At 50.2% G+C, this 23,023-nt stretch overlaps 1 protein-coding gene across 1 annotated transcript in view; it reads right to left on the reverse strand.

Moving 5' to 3' along the window:
* Positions 1-21,468, reverse strand: part of Ahnak (AHNAK nucleoprotein) — a 30,376-nt gene extending 8,908 nt beyond the window's left edge. Inside the window, exons 1-5 of the mRNA XM_052190300.1 lie at positions 21,302-21,468; positions 10,145-10,249; positions 9,630-9,786; positions 9,013-9,200; positions 163-8,151 (exon numbers count right to left, since the gene is read on the reverse strand). Of these exons, the coding sequence (XP_052046260.1) occupies positions 163-8,151; positions 9,013-9,200; positions 9,630-9,786 (8,334 nt within the window). The 5' untranslated portion in view covers positions 10,145-10,249; positions 21,302-21,468. The remainder of the gene's footprint in view (positions 1-162; positions 8,152-9,012; positions 9,201-9,629; positions 9,787-10,144; positions 10,250-21,301) is intronic.
* Positions 21,469-23,023: the final 1,555 nt, after the last annotated feature.

A 23,023-nucleotide genomic window follows, 5' to 3' on the forward strand; every position in this document is an offset into this window, starting at 1 on the left:
AAGAGAAACATCTACATCACCCTTCACTTTGGGACCCTTAAGATGTAAATCTGGCATGGAGATCTTGGGAGCCTTGATGTTCATCTCAGGCATCTTGAACTTAGGACCCTTCAGTTTTGCATCTGGACCTTCAATATTCACATCAGGAACATCAATGTCCACCTTGGGTCCTGAGACATCAAGGTCAGCCTTGGGCAGGCTCACATCTACTTCTGGACCCTCTCCTTTGAAGCCAGGCATGCTGAACTTGGGCATTTTTATCTTGGGCATCTTCAGGTGCCAGTCTGGACCATGAACATCCACATCTGGAACATCAATGTCCACTTTGGGGCCTTTGATGTCAACTTCAGGAACTTTAATCTCACCTTCCACTTTGGGCAGAGACACATCCACATCACCCTTCACTTTGGGGCCTTTCAGGTTTAAGTCAATGTCAGGCATAGAGATCTTGGGAGCCTTGATGTTCATCTCAGGCATCTTGAACTTGGGACCCTTCAGTTTCCCTTCTGGTCCTTCAATATTCACATCTGGAACATCAATGTCCACCTTGGGTCCTGAGACATCAAGGTCAGCCTTGGGCAGGCTCACATCTACTTCTGGGCCCTCTGCTTTGAAGCCAGGCATGCTGAACTTGGGCATTTTCACCTTGGGCATCTTCAGGTGCCAATCTGGACCATGAACATCCACATCTGGAACATCCACTTTGGGGCCTTTGATGTCAACCTCTGGGCCTTTGAAGTCACCTTCCACTTTGGGAAGAGAAACATCTACATCACCCTTCACTTTGGGACCCTTAAGATGTAAATCTGGCATGGAGATCTTGGGAGCCTTGATGTTCATTTCGGGCATCTTGAATTTGGGGCCCTTCAGTTTTGCATCTGGACCTTCAACATTGACATCTGGAACATCAATGTCCACCTTGGGTCCTGAGACATCAAGGTCAGCCTTGGGCAGGCTCACATCTATTTCTGGACCCTCTCCTTTGAAGCCAGGCATGCTGAACTTGGGCATTTTCACCTTGGGCATCTTCAGGTGCCAATCTGGACCCTGCACATCCACATCTGGAGCATTGATGTCCACTTTGGGGCCTTTGATGTCAACTTCAGGAACTTTAATCTCACCTTCCACTTTGGGCAGAGACACATCCACATCACCCTTCACTTTGGGGCCTTTCAGGTTTAAATCAATGTCAGGCATGGAGATCTTGGGAGCCTTGATGTTCATCTCAGGCATTTTAAACCTAGGGCCCTTTAGTTTCCCTTCTGGTCCTTCAATATTAATATTAGGGCCTTCAATGTCCACCTTGGGTCCTGAAACATCAAGGTCAGCCTTGGGCAGGTTGACATCCACTTCAGGGCCCTCTGCTTTGAAGCCAGGCATGCTGAACTTGGGCATTTTCATCTTGGGCATCTTCAGGTGCCAATCTGGGCCCTGCACATCCACATCTGGAACATCAATGTCCACTTTGGGACCTTTGATGTCAATCTCTGGGCCTTTAATGTCACCTTCTACTTTGGGCAGGGAAACATCTACATCACCCTTCACTTTGGGACCCTTAAGATGCAAATCAAAGTCAGGCATGGAGATCTTGGGGGCCTTGATGTTCATCTCAGGCATCTTGAACTTCGGTCCTTTCAATTTGCCCTCTGGTCCTTCAATCTCAATGTCTGGCCCGCTCATGTCCACCTTTGGCCCTTTGAGGTCTCCTTCCAATTTGGGGACATCTACATCCACCTCCCCCTTTATCTTTGGACTCTTTAAGTGAAGATCAATGTCTGGCATGGAGATTTTAGGAGATTTGAAGTGCATGTCGGGCATTTTGAACTTGGGACTTTTCCATTTACCTTCTGGGCCTTCCACAGCTACTTCTGGTATGTTGGCATCCAATTTGGGGCCCTTGACATCCAGTTCTGGACCCTTTAGTTCTCCTTCAAGCTTTGGGACTGAAACATCAATATCTCCTTTGATTTTAGGACCCTTTAAGTTGAAATCAACATCAGGCATGGAAATCTTGGGAGCCTTGAAGTGCATGTCAGGCATCTTGAACTTGGGGCCCTTCAGCTTCCCTTCTGGCCCTTCAATGTTCACATCAGGAACATCAATGTCCACCTTGGGGCCTGAGACATCAAAGTCAGCCTTGGGCAGGCTCACATCTACTTCTGGGCCCTCTCCTTTGAAGCCAGGCATGCTGAACTTGGGCATTTTCATCTTGGGCATCTTCAGGTGCCAGTCTGGGCCCTGCACATCCACATCTGGGGCATTGATGTCAACTTTGGGCCCTTTGATATCCACATCTGGAACTTTCATTTCACCTTCTATCTTGGGCACTGTCACATCCATGTCCCCCTTGACTTTGGGGCCTTTCAAGTGTAAATCAACATCAGGCATGGAGATCTTAGGGGCCTTGAAATGCATGTCAGGCATCTTGAACTTGGGGCCTTTCAACTTTGCTTCAGGACATTCAAGATCAACATCAGGCACTTCCACATCCATACTTGGGCCTTTTAATTCTCCCTCTAATTTTGGCACTGCCACATCCATGTCCCCCTTGACTTTGGGGCCTTTCAAGTGTAAATCAACATCAGGCATGGAGATCTTAGGGGCCTTGAAGTGCATGTCAGGCATCTTGAACTTGGGGCCTTTCAACTTTGCTTCAGGACATTCAAGATCAACATCAGGCACTTCCACATCCATACTTGGGCCTTTTAATTCTCCCTCTAATTTTGGCACTGCCACATCCATGTCCCCCTTGACTTTGGGGCCTTTCAAGTGTAAATCAACATCAGGCATGGAGATCTTAGGGGCCTTGAAATGCATGTCAGGCATCTTGAACTTGGGGCCTTTCAACTTTGCTTCAGGACATTCCAGGTCAACATCAGGCACTTCCACATCCACACTTGGGCCTTTTAATTCTCCCTCTAATTTTGGCACTGCCACATCCATGTCCCCCTTGACTTTGGGGCCTTTCAGATGCAAGTCCACATCAGGCATGGAGATCTTAGGGGCCTTGAAGTGCATGTCAGGCATCTTGAACTTGGGGCCTTTCAACTTTGCTTCAGGACATTCCAGGTCAACATCAGGCACTTCCACATCCACACTTGGGCCTTTTAATTCTCCCTCTAATTTTGGCACTGCCACATCCATGTCCCCCTTGATTTTGGGCCCCTTCAAATTCAAGTCCACATCAGGCATAGATATCTTGGCAGCCTTGATATTCAACTTAGGCATCTTAAATTTGGAGCCTTTCAGTTTTCCTTCTGGGCCCTCAATATCCAAATCAGGAACATCAATGTCCACCTTGGGTCCTGAGACATCAAGGTCAGCCTTTGGCAGGTTAACATCCACTTCAGGGCCCTCTGCTTTGAAGCCAGGCATGCTGAACTTGGGCATTTTCATCTTTGGCATCTTCAGGTGCCAGTCTGGACCATGAACATCCACATCTGGGGCACTGATGTCCACTTTGGGGCCTTTGATGTCCACATCTGGAACTTTCATTTCACCTTCTATCTTGGGCACTGTCACATCCATGTCCCCCTTGACTTTGGGGCCTTTCAGGTGTAAATCTACATCAGGCATGGAGATCTTAGGGGCCTTGAAATGCATGTCAGGCATCTTAAACTTAGGACCCTTCAGCTTCCCTTCTGGACATTCAATATCAATATCACCAACATCCACATCAACTTCGGGACCTTTCAAATCGCCCTCAACTTTTGGAAGAGAAACATCTACACCACTTTTCAGTTTAGGTCCTTTCAAATTAAGCCCAACATCAGGCATAGAGATTTTGTGTGTCTGTATATTCATGCTTGGCATCTTGAACTTGGGACCCTTTAGTTTCCCTTCTGGACCTTCAATATTCACATCTGGAACATCAATGTCCATTTTGGGTCCTGAGACATCAATGTTGGCCTTCTGAAGATTTACATCTACTTCTGGGCCCTCTCCTTTGAAGCCAGGCATGCTGAACTTGGGCATTTTCACCTTGGGCATCTTCAGGTGCCAGTCTGGACCATGAGCTTCCACATCTGGTGCCTCTACTTTGGGGCCTTTGATGTCAACAGCTGGAGCTTTTATTTCCCCTTCCACTTTTGGAACTGAGACATCACATTCTGCTTTTACCTTAGGGCCTTTCAAATTCAAGCTGACATCTGGCATGGATATCTTCTGAGGCTTTATGTTCATTTCTGGCATCTTAAATTTTGGACCTTTTAGTTTTGTCTCTGTACCTTCAATATTTACATCTGGAACATCAATGTCTGCCTTGGGTCCTGAAACATCAATGTTGGCCTTAGGGATGTCTACTTCTGGGCCTTCTCCTTTGAAGCCAGGCATACTGAACTTTGGCATTTTTATCTTAGGCATCTTAAGGTGCCAGTCTGGGCCATGAACTTCAACATCTGGAGCATCAATGCCAACTTTGGGCCCTTTAATGTCCACATCTGGCACTTTTATTTCACCCTCCACCTCAGGCAATGATGCGTCCACATCTGCTTTTCCTTTGGGTCCCTTAATATTCAAGTCCACATCAGGCATGGAAATCTTGGGGGCCTTGAAGTGCATGTCAGGCATCTTAAACTTTGGGCCCTTCAGCTTCCCTTCTGGTCCCTCGATGCTCACATCTGGGGCTTCAATATCAACTTTGGGTCCTGAGACATCAAGGTCAGCCTTGGGCAGGTTAACATCTACTTCAGGGCCCTCTCCTTTGAAGCCAGGCATGCTGAACTTGGGCATTTTCATCTTGGGCATCTTCAGGTGCCAGTCTGGGCCCTGCACATCCACATCTGGAACATTAATGTCTACTTTGGGGCCTTTGATGTCTACATCTGGAACTTTCATTTCACCTTCTATCTTAGGTACTGTCACATCCATGTCCCCCTTGACTTTGGGGCCTTTCATGCTTAAGTCCACATCAGGCATGGAGATCTTTGGGGCCTTGAAGTGCATGTCAGGCATGTTAAACTTGGGGCCCTTCAGCTTTCCTTCTGGACCCTCAAGGCTCACATCTGAGGTTTCAATGTCAAGTTTAGGTCCTGAGACATCAATAGTAGCCTTAGGCAGGTTCACATCCACATCTGGACCCTCACCTTTGAGAGTAGGCATACTGAACTTGGGCATTTTCATCTTGGGCATCTTCAGGCTCCAGTCTGGGCCTTGCCCATCCACTTTTGGTGCTTTAATATCTACATTTGGACCTTTAATGTCCACATCCGGAACTTTCATCTCTCCCTCTATTTTTGGTGCAGACATGTCTAGATTTCCTTTCACTTTGGGCCCTTTGAGATCTAGGTCCACATCTGGTAAAGACACCTTTGGAGCCTTGAAGTGCATCTCAGGCATCTTAAATTTGGGGCCTTTCAACTTCCCTTCTGGTCCTTCAAGGTTCAAATCTGGAGCACTAATATCTAGCTTTGGTACAGAAATGTCCACATCAGCCTTAGGCATGTTCACATCCAACTCTGGACCTTCTCCCTTGAGACTAGGCATGCTGAATTTGGGCATTTTAATCTTTGGCATTTTCAAGTTCCAATCGGGGCCATGAACATCAACATCTGGAGCACTGACATCTACTTTGGGGCCTTTCAAGTCTCCTTCCAATTTGGGCATTGTGACATCATATTCTCCTTTTACCTTGGGACCTTTCATATGCAAATCCACATCAGGCATGGATATCTTTGGGGCCTTGATATTCATCTCAGGCATCTTCAGCTTAGGACCCTTCAGCTTTCCTTCAGGTCCTTCAGTGTTCACATCTGGAACTTTGACATCTACCTTGGGTCCTGAGATATCAATGTCGGTCTTTGGGAGATTCACCTCCACTTCTGGGCTCTCTGCCTTGAAGCCTGGCATGCCAAACTTGGGCATTTTTATCTTGGGCATCTTCATTTGCCATTCAGGACCTTGAACATCCACATTTGGAACATCGATGTCCACTTTAGCACTTTTAAGTTCAACATCAGGAACTTTAATCTCACCCTCTGCCCTTGGCACTGTGACATCATATTCTCCCTTTACATTGGGGCCTTTTAAGTGTAAGTCCACATCTGGCATGGAGATCTTTGGAGCTCTGATATTCATTTCAGGCATTTTAAACTTATGCCCTTTCAACTTTCCTTCTGGTCCTTCAATGCTTACATCTGGAGCACTGACTTCCACCTTTGTCCCAGAAATGTCAATGTCTGCCTTGGGCAGGGTCACGTCCATTTCTGGGCCCTCTGCTTTGAACCCTGGCACGCTGAATTTGGGCATTTTCATCTTGGGAATCTTCAGGTCTGGTCCATGAACATCCACTTGTGGGGTGTCAATGTCCACTTTGGGGCCTTTCAGTTCTCCCTCAAGCTTTGGTGTTGTTACATCATATTCTCCCTTCATCTTTGGCCCCTTGATATGCAGATCCACATCAGGCATAGAAATCTTTGGAGTCTTGACACTTACTTCAGGAAGATTAATGTCAGGGCCTTTAAGTTTGCCACCCAGACCCTCCATGTTGACATTTGGAGCTTCTACATTGACCTTAGGCCCTGAAATACTGATATCTCCTGTGGGGAGAGTAACATCTGGGCCTTCTCCTTTGACTCCTGGGACACTGAACTTGGGCATCTTCAAGTTCCATTCTGGACCATGAACTTCCACATCTGGGGCACTGATGTCCATTTTGGGGCCTTTGACATCAACTTCAGGACCTTTGGCTTTTCCTTCTACTTTGGGGAGAATGACATCTACACCCCCTTTCCCTTTAGGTGCAGCTACATTTAAGTCTACATCTGCCATAGAAATCCTACATGTCCCTATTTTTCCAGAAGGGCTGCTGAGCTTAGGACCTGTCAAGGCCCCTTCTAAGTTTGGTGTCTCTATGTCCACTCTAGAGCCTTTAACTGCCACCTGAGGGCCTTTAACATCACCTTTCACCTCAGGAGCAGATACCTTCATATTTCCTTTCAGTTTACAGGACCCAAGGCTCAGATCCACATCCTGCATAGAGATTTTAGGTTTCTGGACAATCATTTCAGGAGTCTTGACTTTAGCACCCTTCATCTTCCCTTCGAGCCCACCAGTAGCAATCTCAGGCAGATTGACATCCCCAGAGACCCCAGGAAGGGTCACTTCACCTGTGGGCAGTGCCACATCAAGGTCAACTCCCTCTCCCTTTGAACCTGATGCAGAGAATTTAGGGACTTTCATCTTGGGCACATTCAGTTTGCCCCCTAGCCCATGAACATCAACATCAGGGGTTCTGATTTCCACACTTGGACCAGTGATGTTGCCCTCAATTTTGGAAGCACAGGCATCCATTCCTATATTCCCTTGCAGCTTGGTACCTTTCAGGCCTAAGTCACCCTCAAGTGATGGCTCAGTGATTTGGGGACCCTTTAGCTTCCCCTCAAGCCCCTCAATATTGGCAGAGGAGGCACTTACTTCCAGATGAGGGGCCTGGATGTTTCCCCCAATAGCCAAGCCTGGCTTGTCACCCTTGTGTCCTACAGAAAATTCAGGTGCAGAAACATTCAGCCCTACCTCTGGTATCTGTCCCTCCAGGCCTGCTGAGACACCAAATTTTGGCATCTTCATGGTAGGAATTTTAATTTTACCAATATCACCACTCTGGAGGGATGGGCCCTGTACCTCTACTGAGCCAGCCCCAAGAGAAGACGAAACGTCCACTCCTGGAACTTGGATCCCTCCTTTGCCACCCAAGTCCAAGCCTTTTGCTTTGACATTGACATCTAGGCTTCCCACCTTTGCCCCAGGCACAGTGACCTGGAATTTTGAGTGGCCAGCACCTTCAAGCTCTGGTCCTGAAGCAGAAATGGCACCTGCCCGGATATCAAGAGCAGAGCCTATGATTGGAGAGGCTGCTCCGGATCCTGAGGGCAGTCGTATCACCGTTTTCCCAGGCTGGGTTTCCACATCTGTGTTGGAGATTTCTGTCACTTCATGCCTTGGTATCTTAATCATGAACTCGGGGCTGCTGATGTCAATGTCCTTCACTCCTTCCCGACCAGTCACATCCACAGTGTAGGCTGTAACTCTTCTGGTCACTGTGATGGTACGGCTCTGGGTCTCCCCAAGGTCCCCTTCTACTCCATCCTCCGACCTCAGGCGTGGCTTGATCTTTGTGGTGTAGATGCGCTGGTAGTCCTCATCATCCCCACTCTGCAGAAAGACACGCCCAGCAGAGGTTGCAACAAAGCCTGCCTGCATTGGCAGATTCCTGGCTGCAGTTCAGCCGACAACAGGGTTGCCTGTTTCCCAAAGGTGCTCAGACCATAACAGAAGTCTAGAGAGCCTCCTAGACACAGGGCACTGAAGAAAGGGGTTGACAGTCATATCAGAAGAGGAAAATAGAAATTATTTGGAAGAAATTTTTGGTAAGCAGAAGTCAGGGCAGGGTTAGGAAATATGTAGATTCCTTGACTGTGCTGCCCAGGAAGAGGCTCTCCCACCCAGTGATAGTTCAAAGAAACCTGTTCCAGGGACCCTTCCCAATCAGGCCCTTCATCTTTCAATTCTCAGCTCACTGGCTTGACTGGTTAAGGAGCCTCCCAGGAGCCTTTGCACACTGGAAAGCATTTGTGAAACCTGATGGCTTAGCTGTGGTTGGGTAACACTTTCACTTTGAGGACACATGGTTTATCCAACAAGCAAGCCATTAGGAGTAAAGAAGCACTTCTCGCAAGCACCGTGCTGTTCATCTTCTCACTCACGGAATGTAGAGAGGCAGGTTGCACACCCGTGAGGTCATGTCAGAGTCAAGCAGCCAACCTTCCTCTTGGCACCTAAGCCCCCACTACTTGAGTTGCTTCCCACACCATGGCATTGTCTTAAGAGACTGAAGGAACACTATACTTGTAGGAATGGAATCAGCCACATGCCACATATAAAGAGGAAGAAACCAGCGGAGAGAAGTCACAAGAGAATGCAGAAGATGAAAGAAGGAAGGCTCGGGAAGTGAGGCCAAAAAGCCATCAGGATCATGGGGGAACTCTGAACAAAGGTGGGTCACCAGGTACTCACCAGAACCACCTCAGAGCTACGGGAACTGAAGACTTCGTGGGTCCAAGTCTGTCCAGGCTCAGGGGAACGGTCCCCTTTCCGGTGCAACTTCAAACCAACAGTGTGATGTCCCATGGTATTCAGCAACTGGGTCACCTCACCAGACTGCAGGTTGTCAAAGTAGATGGTGGCACCCACAATCTGGTCCCCTAAGTAAGGGAGTACAACAATCAGGTAAAGACCCACAGGTCTCAAGAAAGCACTACAAAACAGCCACTAAAACTGACTTTCCTTTAGCTTCGCGAACACCACGTAGACACAGTAGTGCCCACTCAAGCACAGATAAGGGAAGGCCAACCATTTTACACACAGCTGCAGAACTGGGGAAGAGCACAGAATCAGACCTGAGGACAAGGTCAGTCTCCAAGATTCCACATGACTACCTCCCCTGAGATTCACAAGCAAGACACAGAGTAGCAAGGGACAGGGCTTGGGTACTGACCTTCCTTATGTTGTCGGACCCATGTCTTCCACAGTCATTTGGTCATTTCTGCCTGTCCCCTGCCTCCTACTCTCTCCCCCTCTTATCCCCGCCCCCCCCTGCCCCTGTGCCCAGTCATTATCCTGGGGAGACTCACCCTCCTTGACCACCCCAGTGCGGGCCGCAGGGGAGTTCTGCATCACCTCCTGTACAAAGACTCCATCATCCCTCTGGGCAATGGTCAGCCCATGGGAGCCACTGCCCTGCCAGTTAGGCAGCAGCAGCTCCCGGGTTGTCTCTTCTTCCTTCTCCATCTGGGATGAGGTAAAAAATAAAATAAAATAAAATAAAATAAAAATAATAATAATTAATAATAATAATAAACAGATCTGGTCATGGGGATATGGAGTGCAGAAGGCCAAGAGAGCCAAGGATCTCTGGTGCTGTGCACTCCAGGGAATGGAGCCCAAGCTGCTCCCTCCCTCAGCCCTGGCTCACCTGAGGGGAGGACTGTCTCTTCCATGTTTTTCCACTGTGGAAGTTCTCACAATGCACAATAAAGACAGAAAGAGGAACACCCGCCCTTTGATCCACCCATGGCACAGGTTCAAATGCATGTGTCCAGCACGCCCCATCCTATCCTCTATCCTCTGCCCCATCCCATCTACTAACCTCTGCAGGACTCTGCTCAAGAGCAAACGCCTTGCCAGTAGCCCGCCCCTCCTTCTTCTCTGACTGTATCAGTCTTTCTCTCTTTGGGAATCTTGGTCACACAACCTAGGAAAAAAAAATCATCATGATATTCACCATCAGCCTCTCAAAACTCAGTGAGCTACCACCCAAAAGACAGATGAATACTGAACCCCTGGGCAGGCCAAAACTCCGGTCCCCACTACAATTGGTAACCACATGACTTTTTTTTTTTTTTTTTGAGACAGTTTCTCTGTGTAGTTCTGGCTGTCCTGGAACTCACTCTGTAGACCAGGCTGGCCTTGAACTCAGAAATCTGCCTGCCTCTGCCTCCCAAATACTGAGATTAAAGGCATGCGCCACCACCACCTGGCATAGGACTCTTGCCAAGGACACTTAACTTCTTTGAACCTGTTTCTTTGTGAACATGGAAACAGTTTAAGAGTTCCATGCAGACTGAAGGAAAATAAGACAGAAGCTGGTCCACAAAGGTTCCACAAAACACTCATGTTCATCAGTCTCTAGAATAACTGGTCCCACAGTTACGAGCAGAGACTGAGACTCTGAAAGGCCCATTGGCCTGGAGTGCACACAAAGAGGGTGATGACACAGATGTCTCTGTGGGTCTTTTTCGCTATGACACATTTAGTCTATACCCCGTCACCAATGTGAGACTTTTCTCTAAGCATGGATGGTGGTGTCTAACCCAGCGACAGTGACTCAGCTTACTATCTGTAGCCTGGTCCCAAGGACCAGAAGGAACCCTTACCCGCTGAAAGTTCCATAAGCTATGCTCCTAGTAATGGCCTAAACAAAGACAATCCCATCCCCACTAAGCTCCCAAAGCCAAAAGTCCGGCTTGGGCCCCTAGTTAGTCAAGGCAATGTGGATCCTACAGTGGACACTATAGGTGAAGGCATCCCTCCTTGCCTCAGGAAGAGCTATCAGCTGCAGAGGTGCCCTGGGAAAACACCCGCAGAATGGTGAATATGACAAGAGTTACAGCCACCCACACAAAATACCACTGGCAGTCGTCTAAAAGCATACCTATGAAACTGTATGAAGGACTCTATAAATTGTGGTGAGCCTCACCCAAAGCCCCACCCTGAAATTGTTTACATCTAGAAATTAGTCAACCAATCATAAATACATGTGTACTGATCACCTCCTGCATGTCCGAGTCTATACTAGATGTTGCAAAGGAAATCAGCCAGGGACAAACACAGCCCAGCCCAGCACGTAATTGTACACTGCGTTAGATTGTTACCTCCCAACACTCATGCATCCTCCAGACATTTATTAAATGCACTCCCTATGCCAGATATGGAAATTTAAAAGACTTAAGAGTCCTATCTCCATACAAATGATAAACAAGGGACTCTGGGTGTGACCAACTGGGCTCCACAAGGTTCCAGAAGTCTTAAGAGGCATCTCAGACTGAAAGATAAATGAGACTTCCAAGGTGCTGGAGCCAGCCTCTAGGATGGGACGGTAGCTTTTAGAAACCCATGGCACTTAGCAGGTCCAGTCTCAGACAGAAACCAACAAAAGATAAACACACGCAAACAAAAGCAAAAACAAAAAAACAGCAAACAACCTAGATCACCACACCTGTTCTCAAACTTGACAAACTCATAAACACAGTATTTATCGTGGGCCTACTTAACAACACAGGTGCAGGCTAGAGGGTAAGAGAAGACAAGAGAGAAGCCTGCTGGTGCAGGTTTGAGCTAGGGAAACACCCCCTCCCTTCCCAGCAGGCAGAAGAGGCTGCCTTAAGAGGAAAGTCACACTGACTCTTATCAACTTGAAACTGGCACTGTCCTGTCTGCCCTACCCCAGACCAACACTGAGAAGCCAGACTAGAAGTCAGAATCCCGGCAGAAACAGGAATGTAAAGGTCTCAAGCTCAAACACCTAAGAACTGAAGGCAGCCCTTCAAGCTCCTAGTACCTTCCTCCTTGCGCAGGGCCCCTTGCTGAGCCAAACATCCTGGTGCTGAGCCAGCAGAGGAGAAAGAGAGCCAGCTCACTCTCACCCACATGGTGGCCCCACCCTGCCTCCTTCCATGGTGAGTCACTGCAGTCTGCAGCAACAGCTCCAGACATGCACAGGGTCACGCCTAAAACCTAGTCAATGCAATGCCTCCTAGGCCAGGCCCCGAATGCTAAAGGAGCTAGGACTTCCCACAGCTTCCCTTCTCTCGATTGAGCCCTAGGACAAGGGTCCTTAGATGCCAAAAGCACTGAGGACCAACCTGGACCTGCTATATGCTTCACTCAGTAGGTTACTGCGAGAAGTCATTCCGAAAAATTCTCAACCACTGCAAACAGGAACCACTGGACTCATGCTACAAGTTGGCCCTGCCCAAGTGGGTCTGCCAAGCACCTGCCTACTCTGCCCCTGGCCAAGAAGGACTCCCTTCTCAACATACATGGTCCTGAAAGCCATGGGGATGCCTGTGAGAGATGGAAGGACGTGGTGGCAATAAGTTTTGTTTTCTGCATCTGGGCGGCAGCTCTTGGTCTGTCCTCCACCCATGGAGTCCGTAACCAGCCCAGATGTTCCTCCCTCTCCTCCCATACAGGTTAAGTCAGGCCTCCAGGTAAATCAAAAAGGTCTTAGGAGGTTGGGAGAATTCTTCACAATTCAGTCACTCATCACAAGCCTTGGGGCTTGAAAAGAGTCAGATGTGAGCTACTAACAGGGTAGCCACATGTGGCTATTTAAATGTAAATGGATTAGCCTGGCATAGTGGCACACACCTATAATCTCAGCTCAAGAGGGAAAGTTGGGAGAGCAAGAGGTTAAGGGCTGGCCGGAGATACAGCACAAGTTCAGGGCCAGCCTGGGCTACATGAGAACCTGTCTCCAAAAGCCAAAAATAAAATAATATTAGGCAAGTAATTAAATTACTGTGGTTTCACACACACACCACCACCACCACCACCACCACCACCACCACCACCACCACAGGGAAAAAAGATGAGAACTAACTAACCCAGTGGTGAAGAGTGCTTGCTGCTCTTCCCAAGAACCTTAGTTCAGCTCCCAGCAACCAAGTCAGGAGACTCACAACCATCTATAACTCCAGCTCCAGGGACTCTCAGGCCCTCCAGCTTCCATGTATACCTCCACACATGTGGGCATCCAGTCACACAGACATACATGTATACACATAAATAAGCATTTAAACTAGTTTTAATTATTTTAGTTGTGTGTGTTTGTATATAGTGCATAGGTGTACATGACTACAAGTGCCCATGAGTCCAGGAGTGTTGAATTCCCTTGAAACTGGAATTACGGGTGGTTGTTAAGAGGCCCAACATGGGTACCAAACTCAGGTCCTCTGAAAGAATAGTACTCACTCTTACTTTTTTTTTCCTTTGGATTTGTTTTTTTTTCGAGTCAGGGTTTCTCTGTATAGCCCTGGCTGTCCTGGAACTCACTCTGTAGACCAGGTTGGCCTCGAACTCAGAAATCCGCCTGCCTCTGCCTCCCAGAGTGCTGGGATTACAGGCATGTGTTACCACCACCCGGCATAGTAGTCACTCTTAACCACCAAGCCCTCTCTCCAGCCCTGTGGGGTCTTTTGTTTTGGTCCTTCGCCTTTTGAGACAGGGCCTCACACTGTCCAAGCTGACCTCAGCTTTGTAGCTGAGAAGACCTTGAACTCCTTGATCCTCTTGCCTCCACTGCCCCAGTTCTGAGATTACAAAGGTATTCTGCTATGCCCGGCTCAAAGTTAAAAATGTAATACCATTAGCCACATTACAGGGGCCTAACAGCCACTACCACACTTAGACAGCAAGGGTATGCATAATCTCCCCTACAGTAGCATCCTAGAGGACAGCCTGGCTGCTGCTCACATACAGGGAAAGGAAGATATACACAGAGGCTAGAATAGGGAAGTGTTAGAGCCCGAGAATTCAGGTCTGATAGCTCCAGTGCTATGGCCCAATAGAGATGAGCATTTGTGATGGGAAGAGGCAGGGTTGCAGTGGAGAACCCCTAAGGCGGAGGACTGCTTGGGGAACACAGGCCTGAGGTAGTGGGAATACTCCAAGTAAAGACAGAAAGGACTCAGAGATAGAGCATGATTCTGGCCAAAGGTCATAAACAGAATGCCCTTTCTGCAATTCAAAGTCACAAACAAATATATTCAGCAAAAATATATGTGCCTGCTACCATTGGGGACTGTACTGAGCAGATCCAGAGAATTTCCAAAAGCAGAGAGGCCTGGCAACAGTGCCCTCCAGAAGAACATTCTCTCCTCTCTGTCCTCTGAGAACTAGGCCTTTCTCTCTTCCCCACAGGGGAGAGCTCAGGGCAATTGCTAACAGCCACTGTATGTGTCAAGATGACAGAATCTATCATTCTCTCCTCTCTCTCTGTCTCTCTCTGTCTCTGTCTCTCTCTGTCTCTCTCTCTCTCGGTCTCTCTCTCTCTCTCTCTCTCTCTCTCTCTCTCTCTCATTGAGAAGCCAAGCCCTAGTGCCTCAATGGCTGAATGGGCCAAGCCTGAAGACAAGGCCTATACCAGGAGGGGCACATGGAGTGGACCTGCATAGCACGACCTGCACACCGACTACTCAGGGAAGAAAGAAGTACTCCGCCTACATCAGGGAGGACCTCTTACATCCGGGAGGACCTCTTACATCAAGGAGAACCTCAGCAACTGACCCTCCTACCACTGCTCCACCCACATGCTCTAACTAGCTATACACACAAGGCCAGGGACACGGAGTTTCCATCCCAAGAACATCATGACTCACGGTAGGATTAGAGATCTCCACTGGAGGGAAAGCCTTGGCACTCCGAACCAGGTGAGGGGTTGGACAGTCAGAGAGACACACCCAGAAGGACGATAGATGCACTGTCGTAAACACCCCCCAAAGGGGGAGAGAGAGCTGAACACTGGCCTGTCATCAATGGTTAGAAGAAGGAATTCTAAGATCTCTCAGACAGTGAGCCCACAACCAGGCAGCAGACACAGCAGAGGACTGCCTGATCTGGCCTCAGTGAGAGAAGATGCACCTAACCCTCAAGAGACTTGGGGCCCCAGGGAGTGGGGAGGCCTGGCAGGGTGATGGGGTGAGGGAGGGTGGGGGACATCCTCTTGGAGTCTGGAGAGGAGGAATGGAATGAGGGACTGTCAGAGGATGAGGATGGACCAGCAGAGGGATAACAACTGGACTAAAAAGATTTTTAAAAGAAGATTAAAGATATTTTTTTTTTAAAGATTTATTTATTATTATATGTAAGCACACTGTAGCTGTCTTCAGACACTCCGGAAGAGGGCATCAGATCTCGTTATGGATGGTTGTGAGCCACCATGTGGTTGCTGGGATTTGAACTCAGGACCTTCGGAAGAGCAGTCAGTGCTCTTAACCACTGAGCCATCTCTCCAGCCCGATTAAAGATATTTTTAAAAAAAAAGTTTTGCCGGGTGGTGGTGGCACACGCCTATAATCCCAGCACTCTGGGAGGCAGAGGCAGGCAGATTTCTGAGTTCAAGGCCAGCCTGGTCTACGGAGTGAGCTCCAGAACAGCCAGGACTACACAGAGAAACCCTGTCTTGAAAAAAAAAAACAAAGCCAAAAAGAAATTTTTTTTCACCAAGAAAAAAAAAGAAGAGAGAGAGAAGGAATGCTGCAGAACCCTGCCTGCCAGGGCTGTGCCGCTGATATCCCTTCCTTAGGGTCTCATCTCATGTACAAACAATCCTACAGGGATGAATTAACATTATTTTAGGAATATGGAGACAAGCCCCACCCCAACAGTCTTCACCCAAGCAAAGAGAAGAAGCCACAAATGTATATATAGGATGAGACACACGTGGGAAACCACAGAGCAAGACCCCTAAGGAAACAAACACCCAGAAGCAAGTCCTGTGCTGGAGCAGGAGAGAGTGAGCCAGAGGGAGGTGCCCACCAGGAGCGGGCAAACCGCCTACCCTTACTTCCACCAGCCTCATGATGGCCCCTCTGAGGAAGAGTTGTAGGTACCCCGGGCCCAGCATTTAATGAACCTTTATTCTGGGTCTCTTTGAGACTATGTCCCCAAGAGGCAGGAATCCCAAGCTTTTCAAAAGCCTGAACTCTCCAGAACCTAGTTCTGGATTTCTCTTGGGCTGATACATGGAAGGCAAGAGAAGTTTTTCTTTCTAGCACTCAGCCTGAGTTGGGTCAACAGAACACACGTGGCAGAAAAAGAGAATTGATGCCTACAAGCTGTCCTCAGACATTTACATGTGTGTCAAAGCGTGCAGATGCATACACACACACACACACACACACCACACATGCATTCTTAACAAAACAAGGAAAGCAACAGTTAGCAGAGACGGGCATAATGGTGCACAGTTACAATCCTAGCACTTAAGAGGCTGAGCCAGGAGGATCACTGCAAGTTCCAGCCCATCCTAGGCTATACAGTGAGTTCAAGGATTGCCTTGACCACATGAGATCCTGTCAAAAACAAATGAAAAACTTGACAGGAGTGAACCTTGTGCCTCACGCCACCTAGAATCCTCGGGAGGCTAAGACAAGAATATCTAAAGTTTTAGACAAATGAGGCTACTTAAGTAGACACGAGACAGGGCACTTTCCACTTATGGGAGGGAACGATCAAAGAGAACTAAACCAACAAGACCCAGATGACCTGGATATTGGAGGAATATTCAGAGAAAGGCATAGGGGAATCACACACACACACACACACACACACACACACACACACACACGCAGAAGCTCACAGAGACCCTGGTCAGCCCCACCACCCACCTTTCCCAGCTTAGGCAGTCCTCTGTGGTAAGCTTTATGGCTCACAGGAGGTATCTGTCCGCCTGGCACTCAGACCCTGGGTGTGCACCTTCCCCTCTGTGTCTGACCCTACCTTCAAGGGTCAGCCGTGCTACCACAGCTACCAGAAGAAAGTCTCACTTTCACGGGGATGCCCCCTTTAGCATCCCCCTCCCCAACAACTCCTCCCCCACCATGCTGGGATTTTTGCTCATTGACCTCTAGAACAGCCATAGCCAGACCCAAAACTGCTTCTTGATTTCTACCTCTTCCTCTCTACTCTGGCCACACACATTTCCCCACAACTCTTTAGAACAAGCTGCAAGCCCCAACGCCCTAAATTCTCACTTCCAGCAGGAAGGGAGAGTCCCTCTTCCTCCCCTAGCTAGGGGACCTTTGCCTCTCCTAGTGGTAGAGACCGAAGACAACATTGTATTACCCAGTGGGAACTTCCCCATCAGGGCACAACACCAAGGAAAAGTTGGCCTTAGACAGGACTTCTGGGATTAAAATACCAACTCTAAGGACAGTATCCTATGGTTGGGAAACCTGAGGGAGAAGTATGTTGTTGCCTTGTGGGGTAGATTACAATTTAGACTATACCCTGTGCCCCACCCAGCTCCCTAGTAAGTGCTGCATGTTCGCCCCCCAGTGGTCAAGTCATGTAGCAAAGAGACTCAGAGCCAGGTCATCTAACAGCGGCTGCAAAGCTCCCTCCCACCCCCAGCCTAGCCAGGACACGTAGCCAGGATCAGCTCCAGGCACTTCCCTTCCCCCAGAACCTCCGCTCCAGGCCCCAGGGACCAGGCAGGATGCCGCTCCCTGACAGGCCGTATGCAATACTTTGCCCAGCTCAACCTCCTTCTGTGGGGACTATCCTCCCAAGAGTGCTCTATGCTCCTTGAGGGCCTCTAGACGCAAGGCCTGGACCTGTACAGGACAAAGGAGCTCACTTCAGCCCACAACTGCAGTCTCCTCTGAACACTGGCATAGAACTTCCACCCTAGAGTAGTCAGTCATTGCTTCTACCCTCCAAGTCCCGGTAGGCTAACAGAGGTGACATATCCAGATTTTACCACAGTGTGAGGGCCCCATGAATAGCCAACAGGACATCATCTCACAGGCAATAACACAAACTTCACCGAAAGTGAACAGCGACTCCTGTAATGCAAACAGTGACAGACCCAAGACCAATCATTTCAGCTTTAGCCCCAGTGGAAACGGGGACTAGGAGAGAGAAAGGGGTGCTTCATCAAAGTATACAGACATCTCTGCAGAAATATTCTGCAACACCACCCCCATTCTGACACTGTTTGGACACACTCAGACACGGACGATACTTTGATTACAAAGGCTTTGGAAAGCCAGATGATCCAATGGTCAAATCAAGGAACTGCACGTTTCTGGGAGCCCTGGATGAAGCCTGAAGGGGCCCAGGTGTATTGCACATTCTAAACTGGCAGCGACCTCCCTTCCTCTAACCTAAGTGGATACAAGCACGTGGTCAGCCCAGCCCTGAGGAGAGAAACTTGGGGGCGTCTGGGCAAAGATCCCTTCAGAAGTCAGACTAGCTCTCCCAGTTTGCCTCTCTTGTCTGTCTCCAGGCAGTTCCCAAGTTCTGAAAAAGGTAGTGACCACACCCCAGTGCCCAGCACACTCCTCCACCCCCACAGCTCTACCCCAACCCCTCAAACCAGCTCCTCAGGCTCAGAGTGGTGTGCTCTGCCAGAACCCGACAGTCGGTTCCAAGTGGAGTGGAGCATAAGGCCTGGTAGGGCTCTGAACCTCTAAGCAGAGCCTCTCTAGGCCTAAAGTGAGCTGGGGCCCCATAACTCATTCCCTGTCCTTAACTAAGGCTACTTTTCTTCTTCCACAGAGCTCCCTGCTCCACTGTCTCTCTCTTGTCCTTTCCTTGACTTGGAGCTGTGGGGTGCTGGGCCAAGACCCTCTGTATCACCGCTGACCTCCAAACCATTAGTACTAAGCCCCAGATGACTCACATGCCTGTCTCTCTGAATGTCCTGGTTCTCTTCACAACGTCCCTTTGCATAATCTCTTAGGGACAAGAGCTTTAGAAAGGAGTTCAGACATCCTCCAGATGTCATCCAGGCCCCTGAGTCCTTTACTAGCTTAGCTCCCAAGTTCCCAGTTCCTTCCCCACACTCTAGCCCATAACCTAGCTCAGACTAAGGAAGTGCCCCTTAATGAGGGGTTCCCTTCAACTGCATAATCTGCACACTCTACAGACCAGATGCAGGCCTGTCCCCCACCACCACCGCCCATAGTTTTTCAAGTTAAGAAAAGGAAGCTACTGGTTCATTCAGCTTGGGAAAAGGAAAAGAGGCCCACCCTCCCTCAGGAACTTCCCTAATAGGGCAGGACCGAAGCGGTTCTACTCACCGAAGCTATTCTAAGTGTGGGTAGAGACCCTAAACATTACCCACATTGCCCATGGCATCTTCCTGTTTGCCCTCCCCTCTCCCAGTCACCTATGAGGACAGCGGCCAGCTGAATCATTGGATCTTGTGAACTCATCCCAACATCTATTATATGTTAGGCTGCTATTAGGAAAGGGGTGCAGTAAGATGGTCCCTGCCATTGCTAAAGTTTAAGGGCAGACAGTTTCAAAATCATTTGTTGGGAGTCCAGCGGTGTTCTGGGAACAGAAATAGACCTCTGGGTCCTTTTGCTCCTGGGAATTCCAGGTCACTCTCCAAGGACTCCCAACAACCTCCGGAAACTTTTCTACAAATCCCCTCCACAGAACAGGAACATAGAGAATAACACAAGTACCCCTGAGCACCGCGTGTCCTCAGAGACTCTGCCTTGGGCCACACCCTGCCAAACCAGGGTGCCAACCCAGACATCATGCGCACAATCTTCTGTGGTCACATTGTGCAGAAGTGACAGAGTGAGCAGGCAAGTACAACACACACACACACACACACACCAGGGACACTAGGTTGTTGTCAGGGTTATCCTCGAGTCCCCCCTAAGAGACTCGTGGATATCCTCGGGTCCCCCCTAAGAGTCATCAGTGCTCATCGCCATGTACAGCTAGCCCTGATACCAACCCAGAGCCACCAAGGTTCCGCAACCCCCAAACCGGCCCTGGCACTGCAGGGAGCTCCGGCCAAAGGAGGCCCAGGCTCCCGCACACTGCACATCCCCTCCCTGCATGGGAAAGCCTTACATAACACAGCTCTCTGCACACACCCTAAGCATGCTGCCTTTCCAACCCCACAGTAGGATCTTGGCCCCCGCCCTCTCCGCTGGCGTGCACTGCAAAAGTGGAGGGTTCCAAAGAGAGCAGTGAAGTCCTTCACCTACGCCCAGCGCTCCGGCCCCACCGCCTACACACGGCCTCTTTCCCCCTCCCCTTTGCCCCTCACCCCCATCCCCACCCCCGAATTCTGGTTTGAATTAGTCACCGGCTCCAACCACTACATTCCTCAGGCTGCTGGAATCCAGCCAGGCGCTGGGGCGGGGGCCATCCCGCCCGGACGAGTTTGGGAGTGGGGTGGGGTGGGGAGAAAGCACCGCCCCTCGAAGGAGCAAGGGAGGTTCTGGGGACTGTGTCGATTGCACAGCCCCCTCCCCGCCCACCCCAGCGCAGGAATCTCCCTAATTATGTCCCCCACCCCCAACTCCCACCCATCCCACAGGGAGGCACGCTGCAAACTTCCAAGCTCCGACGCCCTGGAGAAAGAAGGGAGTTTTCTGGATCTGGGAACACAGAGGGGCAAGACTAGGGAGGGGCAGCTGAAGGGGAGCTGTTGAAGTCGCCGCTAGGAGCCAGAAAGGGAGAGGCTGGTGCTACAGAGCAGGGTGGGGCCGAGGGGAATCCGGACGCGAAGTTCGAGATGGAGGTGTGGGGAGCCGCGAAGGACAGCAGAGGGGGCATGCGGTGCAGGGACGCGGGAGGGGCGAAGGGAATCTTGGAAAACTTCTCCAGTAAACATGGAATAGGAACCCATTAGCGCTCTGAGCCACCGCCCCAAAGAGAAGGGGTGGGTCAGGGACCACCGGACCAGAAACGCCCTGCAGTGCAGTTGGGACGACAACCCACCCGCGGGAAAAACTTAAAGTGCAGCAAAGCACACTTCGAAGCGATTTTCTAACTTAGTTAAACTTGGCCCCAACTCCGGTGAAAGAGCTTTACTCCCGAAGCACGACGCGTCGCCTGCCCCGGCGGCCCGCAAGCGGCCAGGTTTGCTCCAAACTCTTGGAACCCTCGTAGTGACACTACCGCAAATGCACCTCGTCCGAGTCCCTCCCTCCCCTGGTCGCCCGTACCCAGGCCCCACACCTCACTGCCCAGCGCTCCGCTTCCCTACCTGTGGGCTCAGCCCCAGGACGCAGCCATAGCCGGCGAAGGGCCCGAGGTCGCAGTGCTGTGATTGCTGACGACGGCGAGCCCCAGTCGGGGCGGGTCTGGCAGGGCGGATAGTGCAGTCCCTGCGGCAGAGCTGCTCCAAGTGGCCGGGCCCCCGCTCGCGGAGGCGGCTCTTGTAACTCGGGCGGGTCTGCCCGGAGCTGTGGGGAGAGGGCGGGGCCGGGCGGGGCCCAAACAGGGCTGGGACCCGAGAGCGAGACCAACACTGAAGCCACCCTGGAATAGACTGGTGAAGGGAGAAGGTTGAGGGGGCTCAGGGACGAGGAGACGTCGCCTATCCCCCTCTCCTATCCCATCTATTGCTCCTGTCCCGGGTCTGGATCTTCCCACCCCGTTTTAAACAGTTGTGTCTTCACCGGCGAGAAATTCCTGGAAGCACGCAGGGACAGAGGCTCACCCTCACGGTTGGAATCCAGCATCAACCTATTCTGCAGAAGAGCCAGGAAGCTCAGATGATTCAACCTCGACCTCCAGCCTCCACACAGACCTTTGAGCTTTCTCTCAAGCTCAGATACGTTAGTCCCAGTCCCAGTCCCAGGCTCCTCTCCGGTCCCAAGCTTCTTGCGGCCTCGCCCATTTCTTGCCTTCAGGCTCTCTTCTACAAAACACACTGACTCTAAGACTTAGATCCGACCCCTAGGAACGGAGACATCCGTGCACCATACCAAGTGGTGCTGTTCATCACTGCATCGACACCAGTCAGGCCTGCAGCCATTGGACCAGCCATAGAACTGTTCTCCTGTAACCCTGTCCCCCACGCCTTTTGGGTGTTTTGTCTGGGGGAGGTTGCATAGACTGTGTAGCCCTGGCTGTTGTGGAACTGGTTAGAACCTAATAGCCTTTCAGATTTTCCTGCCTCTGCCTCTCTGGGATTAAAGGCAGGAACCACTGTGCCCCGGTAAGCATGAAGAACCCAAGATCCAGCTCTTTCTGTGCCTCCCAGTTCTTCTGTCCCCCTCACAGCTCCTCCCCCATATCCCCATTTGCAAGTTGCTCAGCTCCCCAATTTACAGCCATTTCCCACAGCCACTTCTAACTATATGTGGATTTTATTAAATGCTTAATGATGGGGTTGAGAGATCTTCTGGCTACATCCCCCCCACACCTCCCTTTTTCTTCTTCCCTATTGAGTTCTACCCTCCCTGGCAAGTGGCTACCCAGCTGCCCACTCCAGTTTCCCTTCCTTCCCAAATGCCCCAAGAGACCTCAGGCTGGAGAACTGAGACCTTGGCCTGAGGCGGGAGCACCTTCGCTCCAAGATCATGAGTGGGCTGGGGCTGAGACCAGCCCTGCCCTGTCCTCTGAAATGGCAAACATGTTTACAGGCTAAAAATATCAGTCAAGTCTGCTGCCAGCCCTGGGGGCTGTGTCCAGGTCCAGTTACCACACTGGGTGCAGGCGATGGGGGGGGGGGGAGACCACAGCAGGGAGGGATTGAGAACAGGCACAGATATGGACACACCAGGGTGGAGAAATGTAGGTAGAAATTCAGGCAGGCATGGACGTGCAAAGACAGGCAAAGCAGAGGCTTGGCTACTAACATTCCTCTCTCTCTCTCTCTCTCTCTCTCTCTCTCTCTCTCTCTCTGTCTGTCTTTCCTCAAATCCACTAGACATCACACACTGTCAATTGGCTTACCAGACCCCCTCCAAGTCCACTCCTT

Source organism: Apodemus sylvaticus, chromosome 1 (assembly GCF_947179515.1).
Source record: "Apodemus sylvaticus chromosome 1, mApoSyl1.1, whole genome shotgun sequence".
Lineage (NCBI taxonomy): Eukaryota > Metazoa > Chordata > Mammalia > Rodentia > Muridae > Apodemus > Apodemus sylvaticus.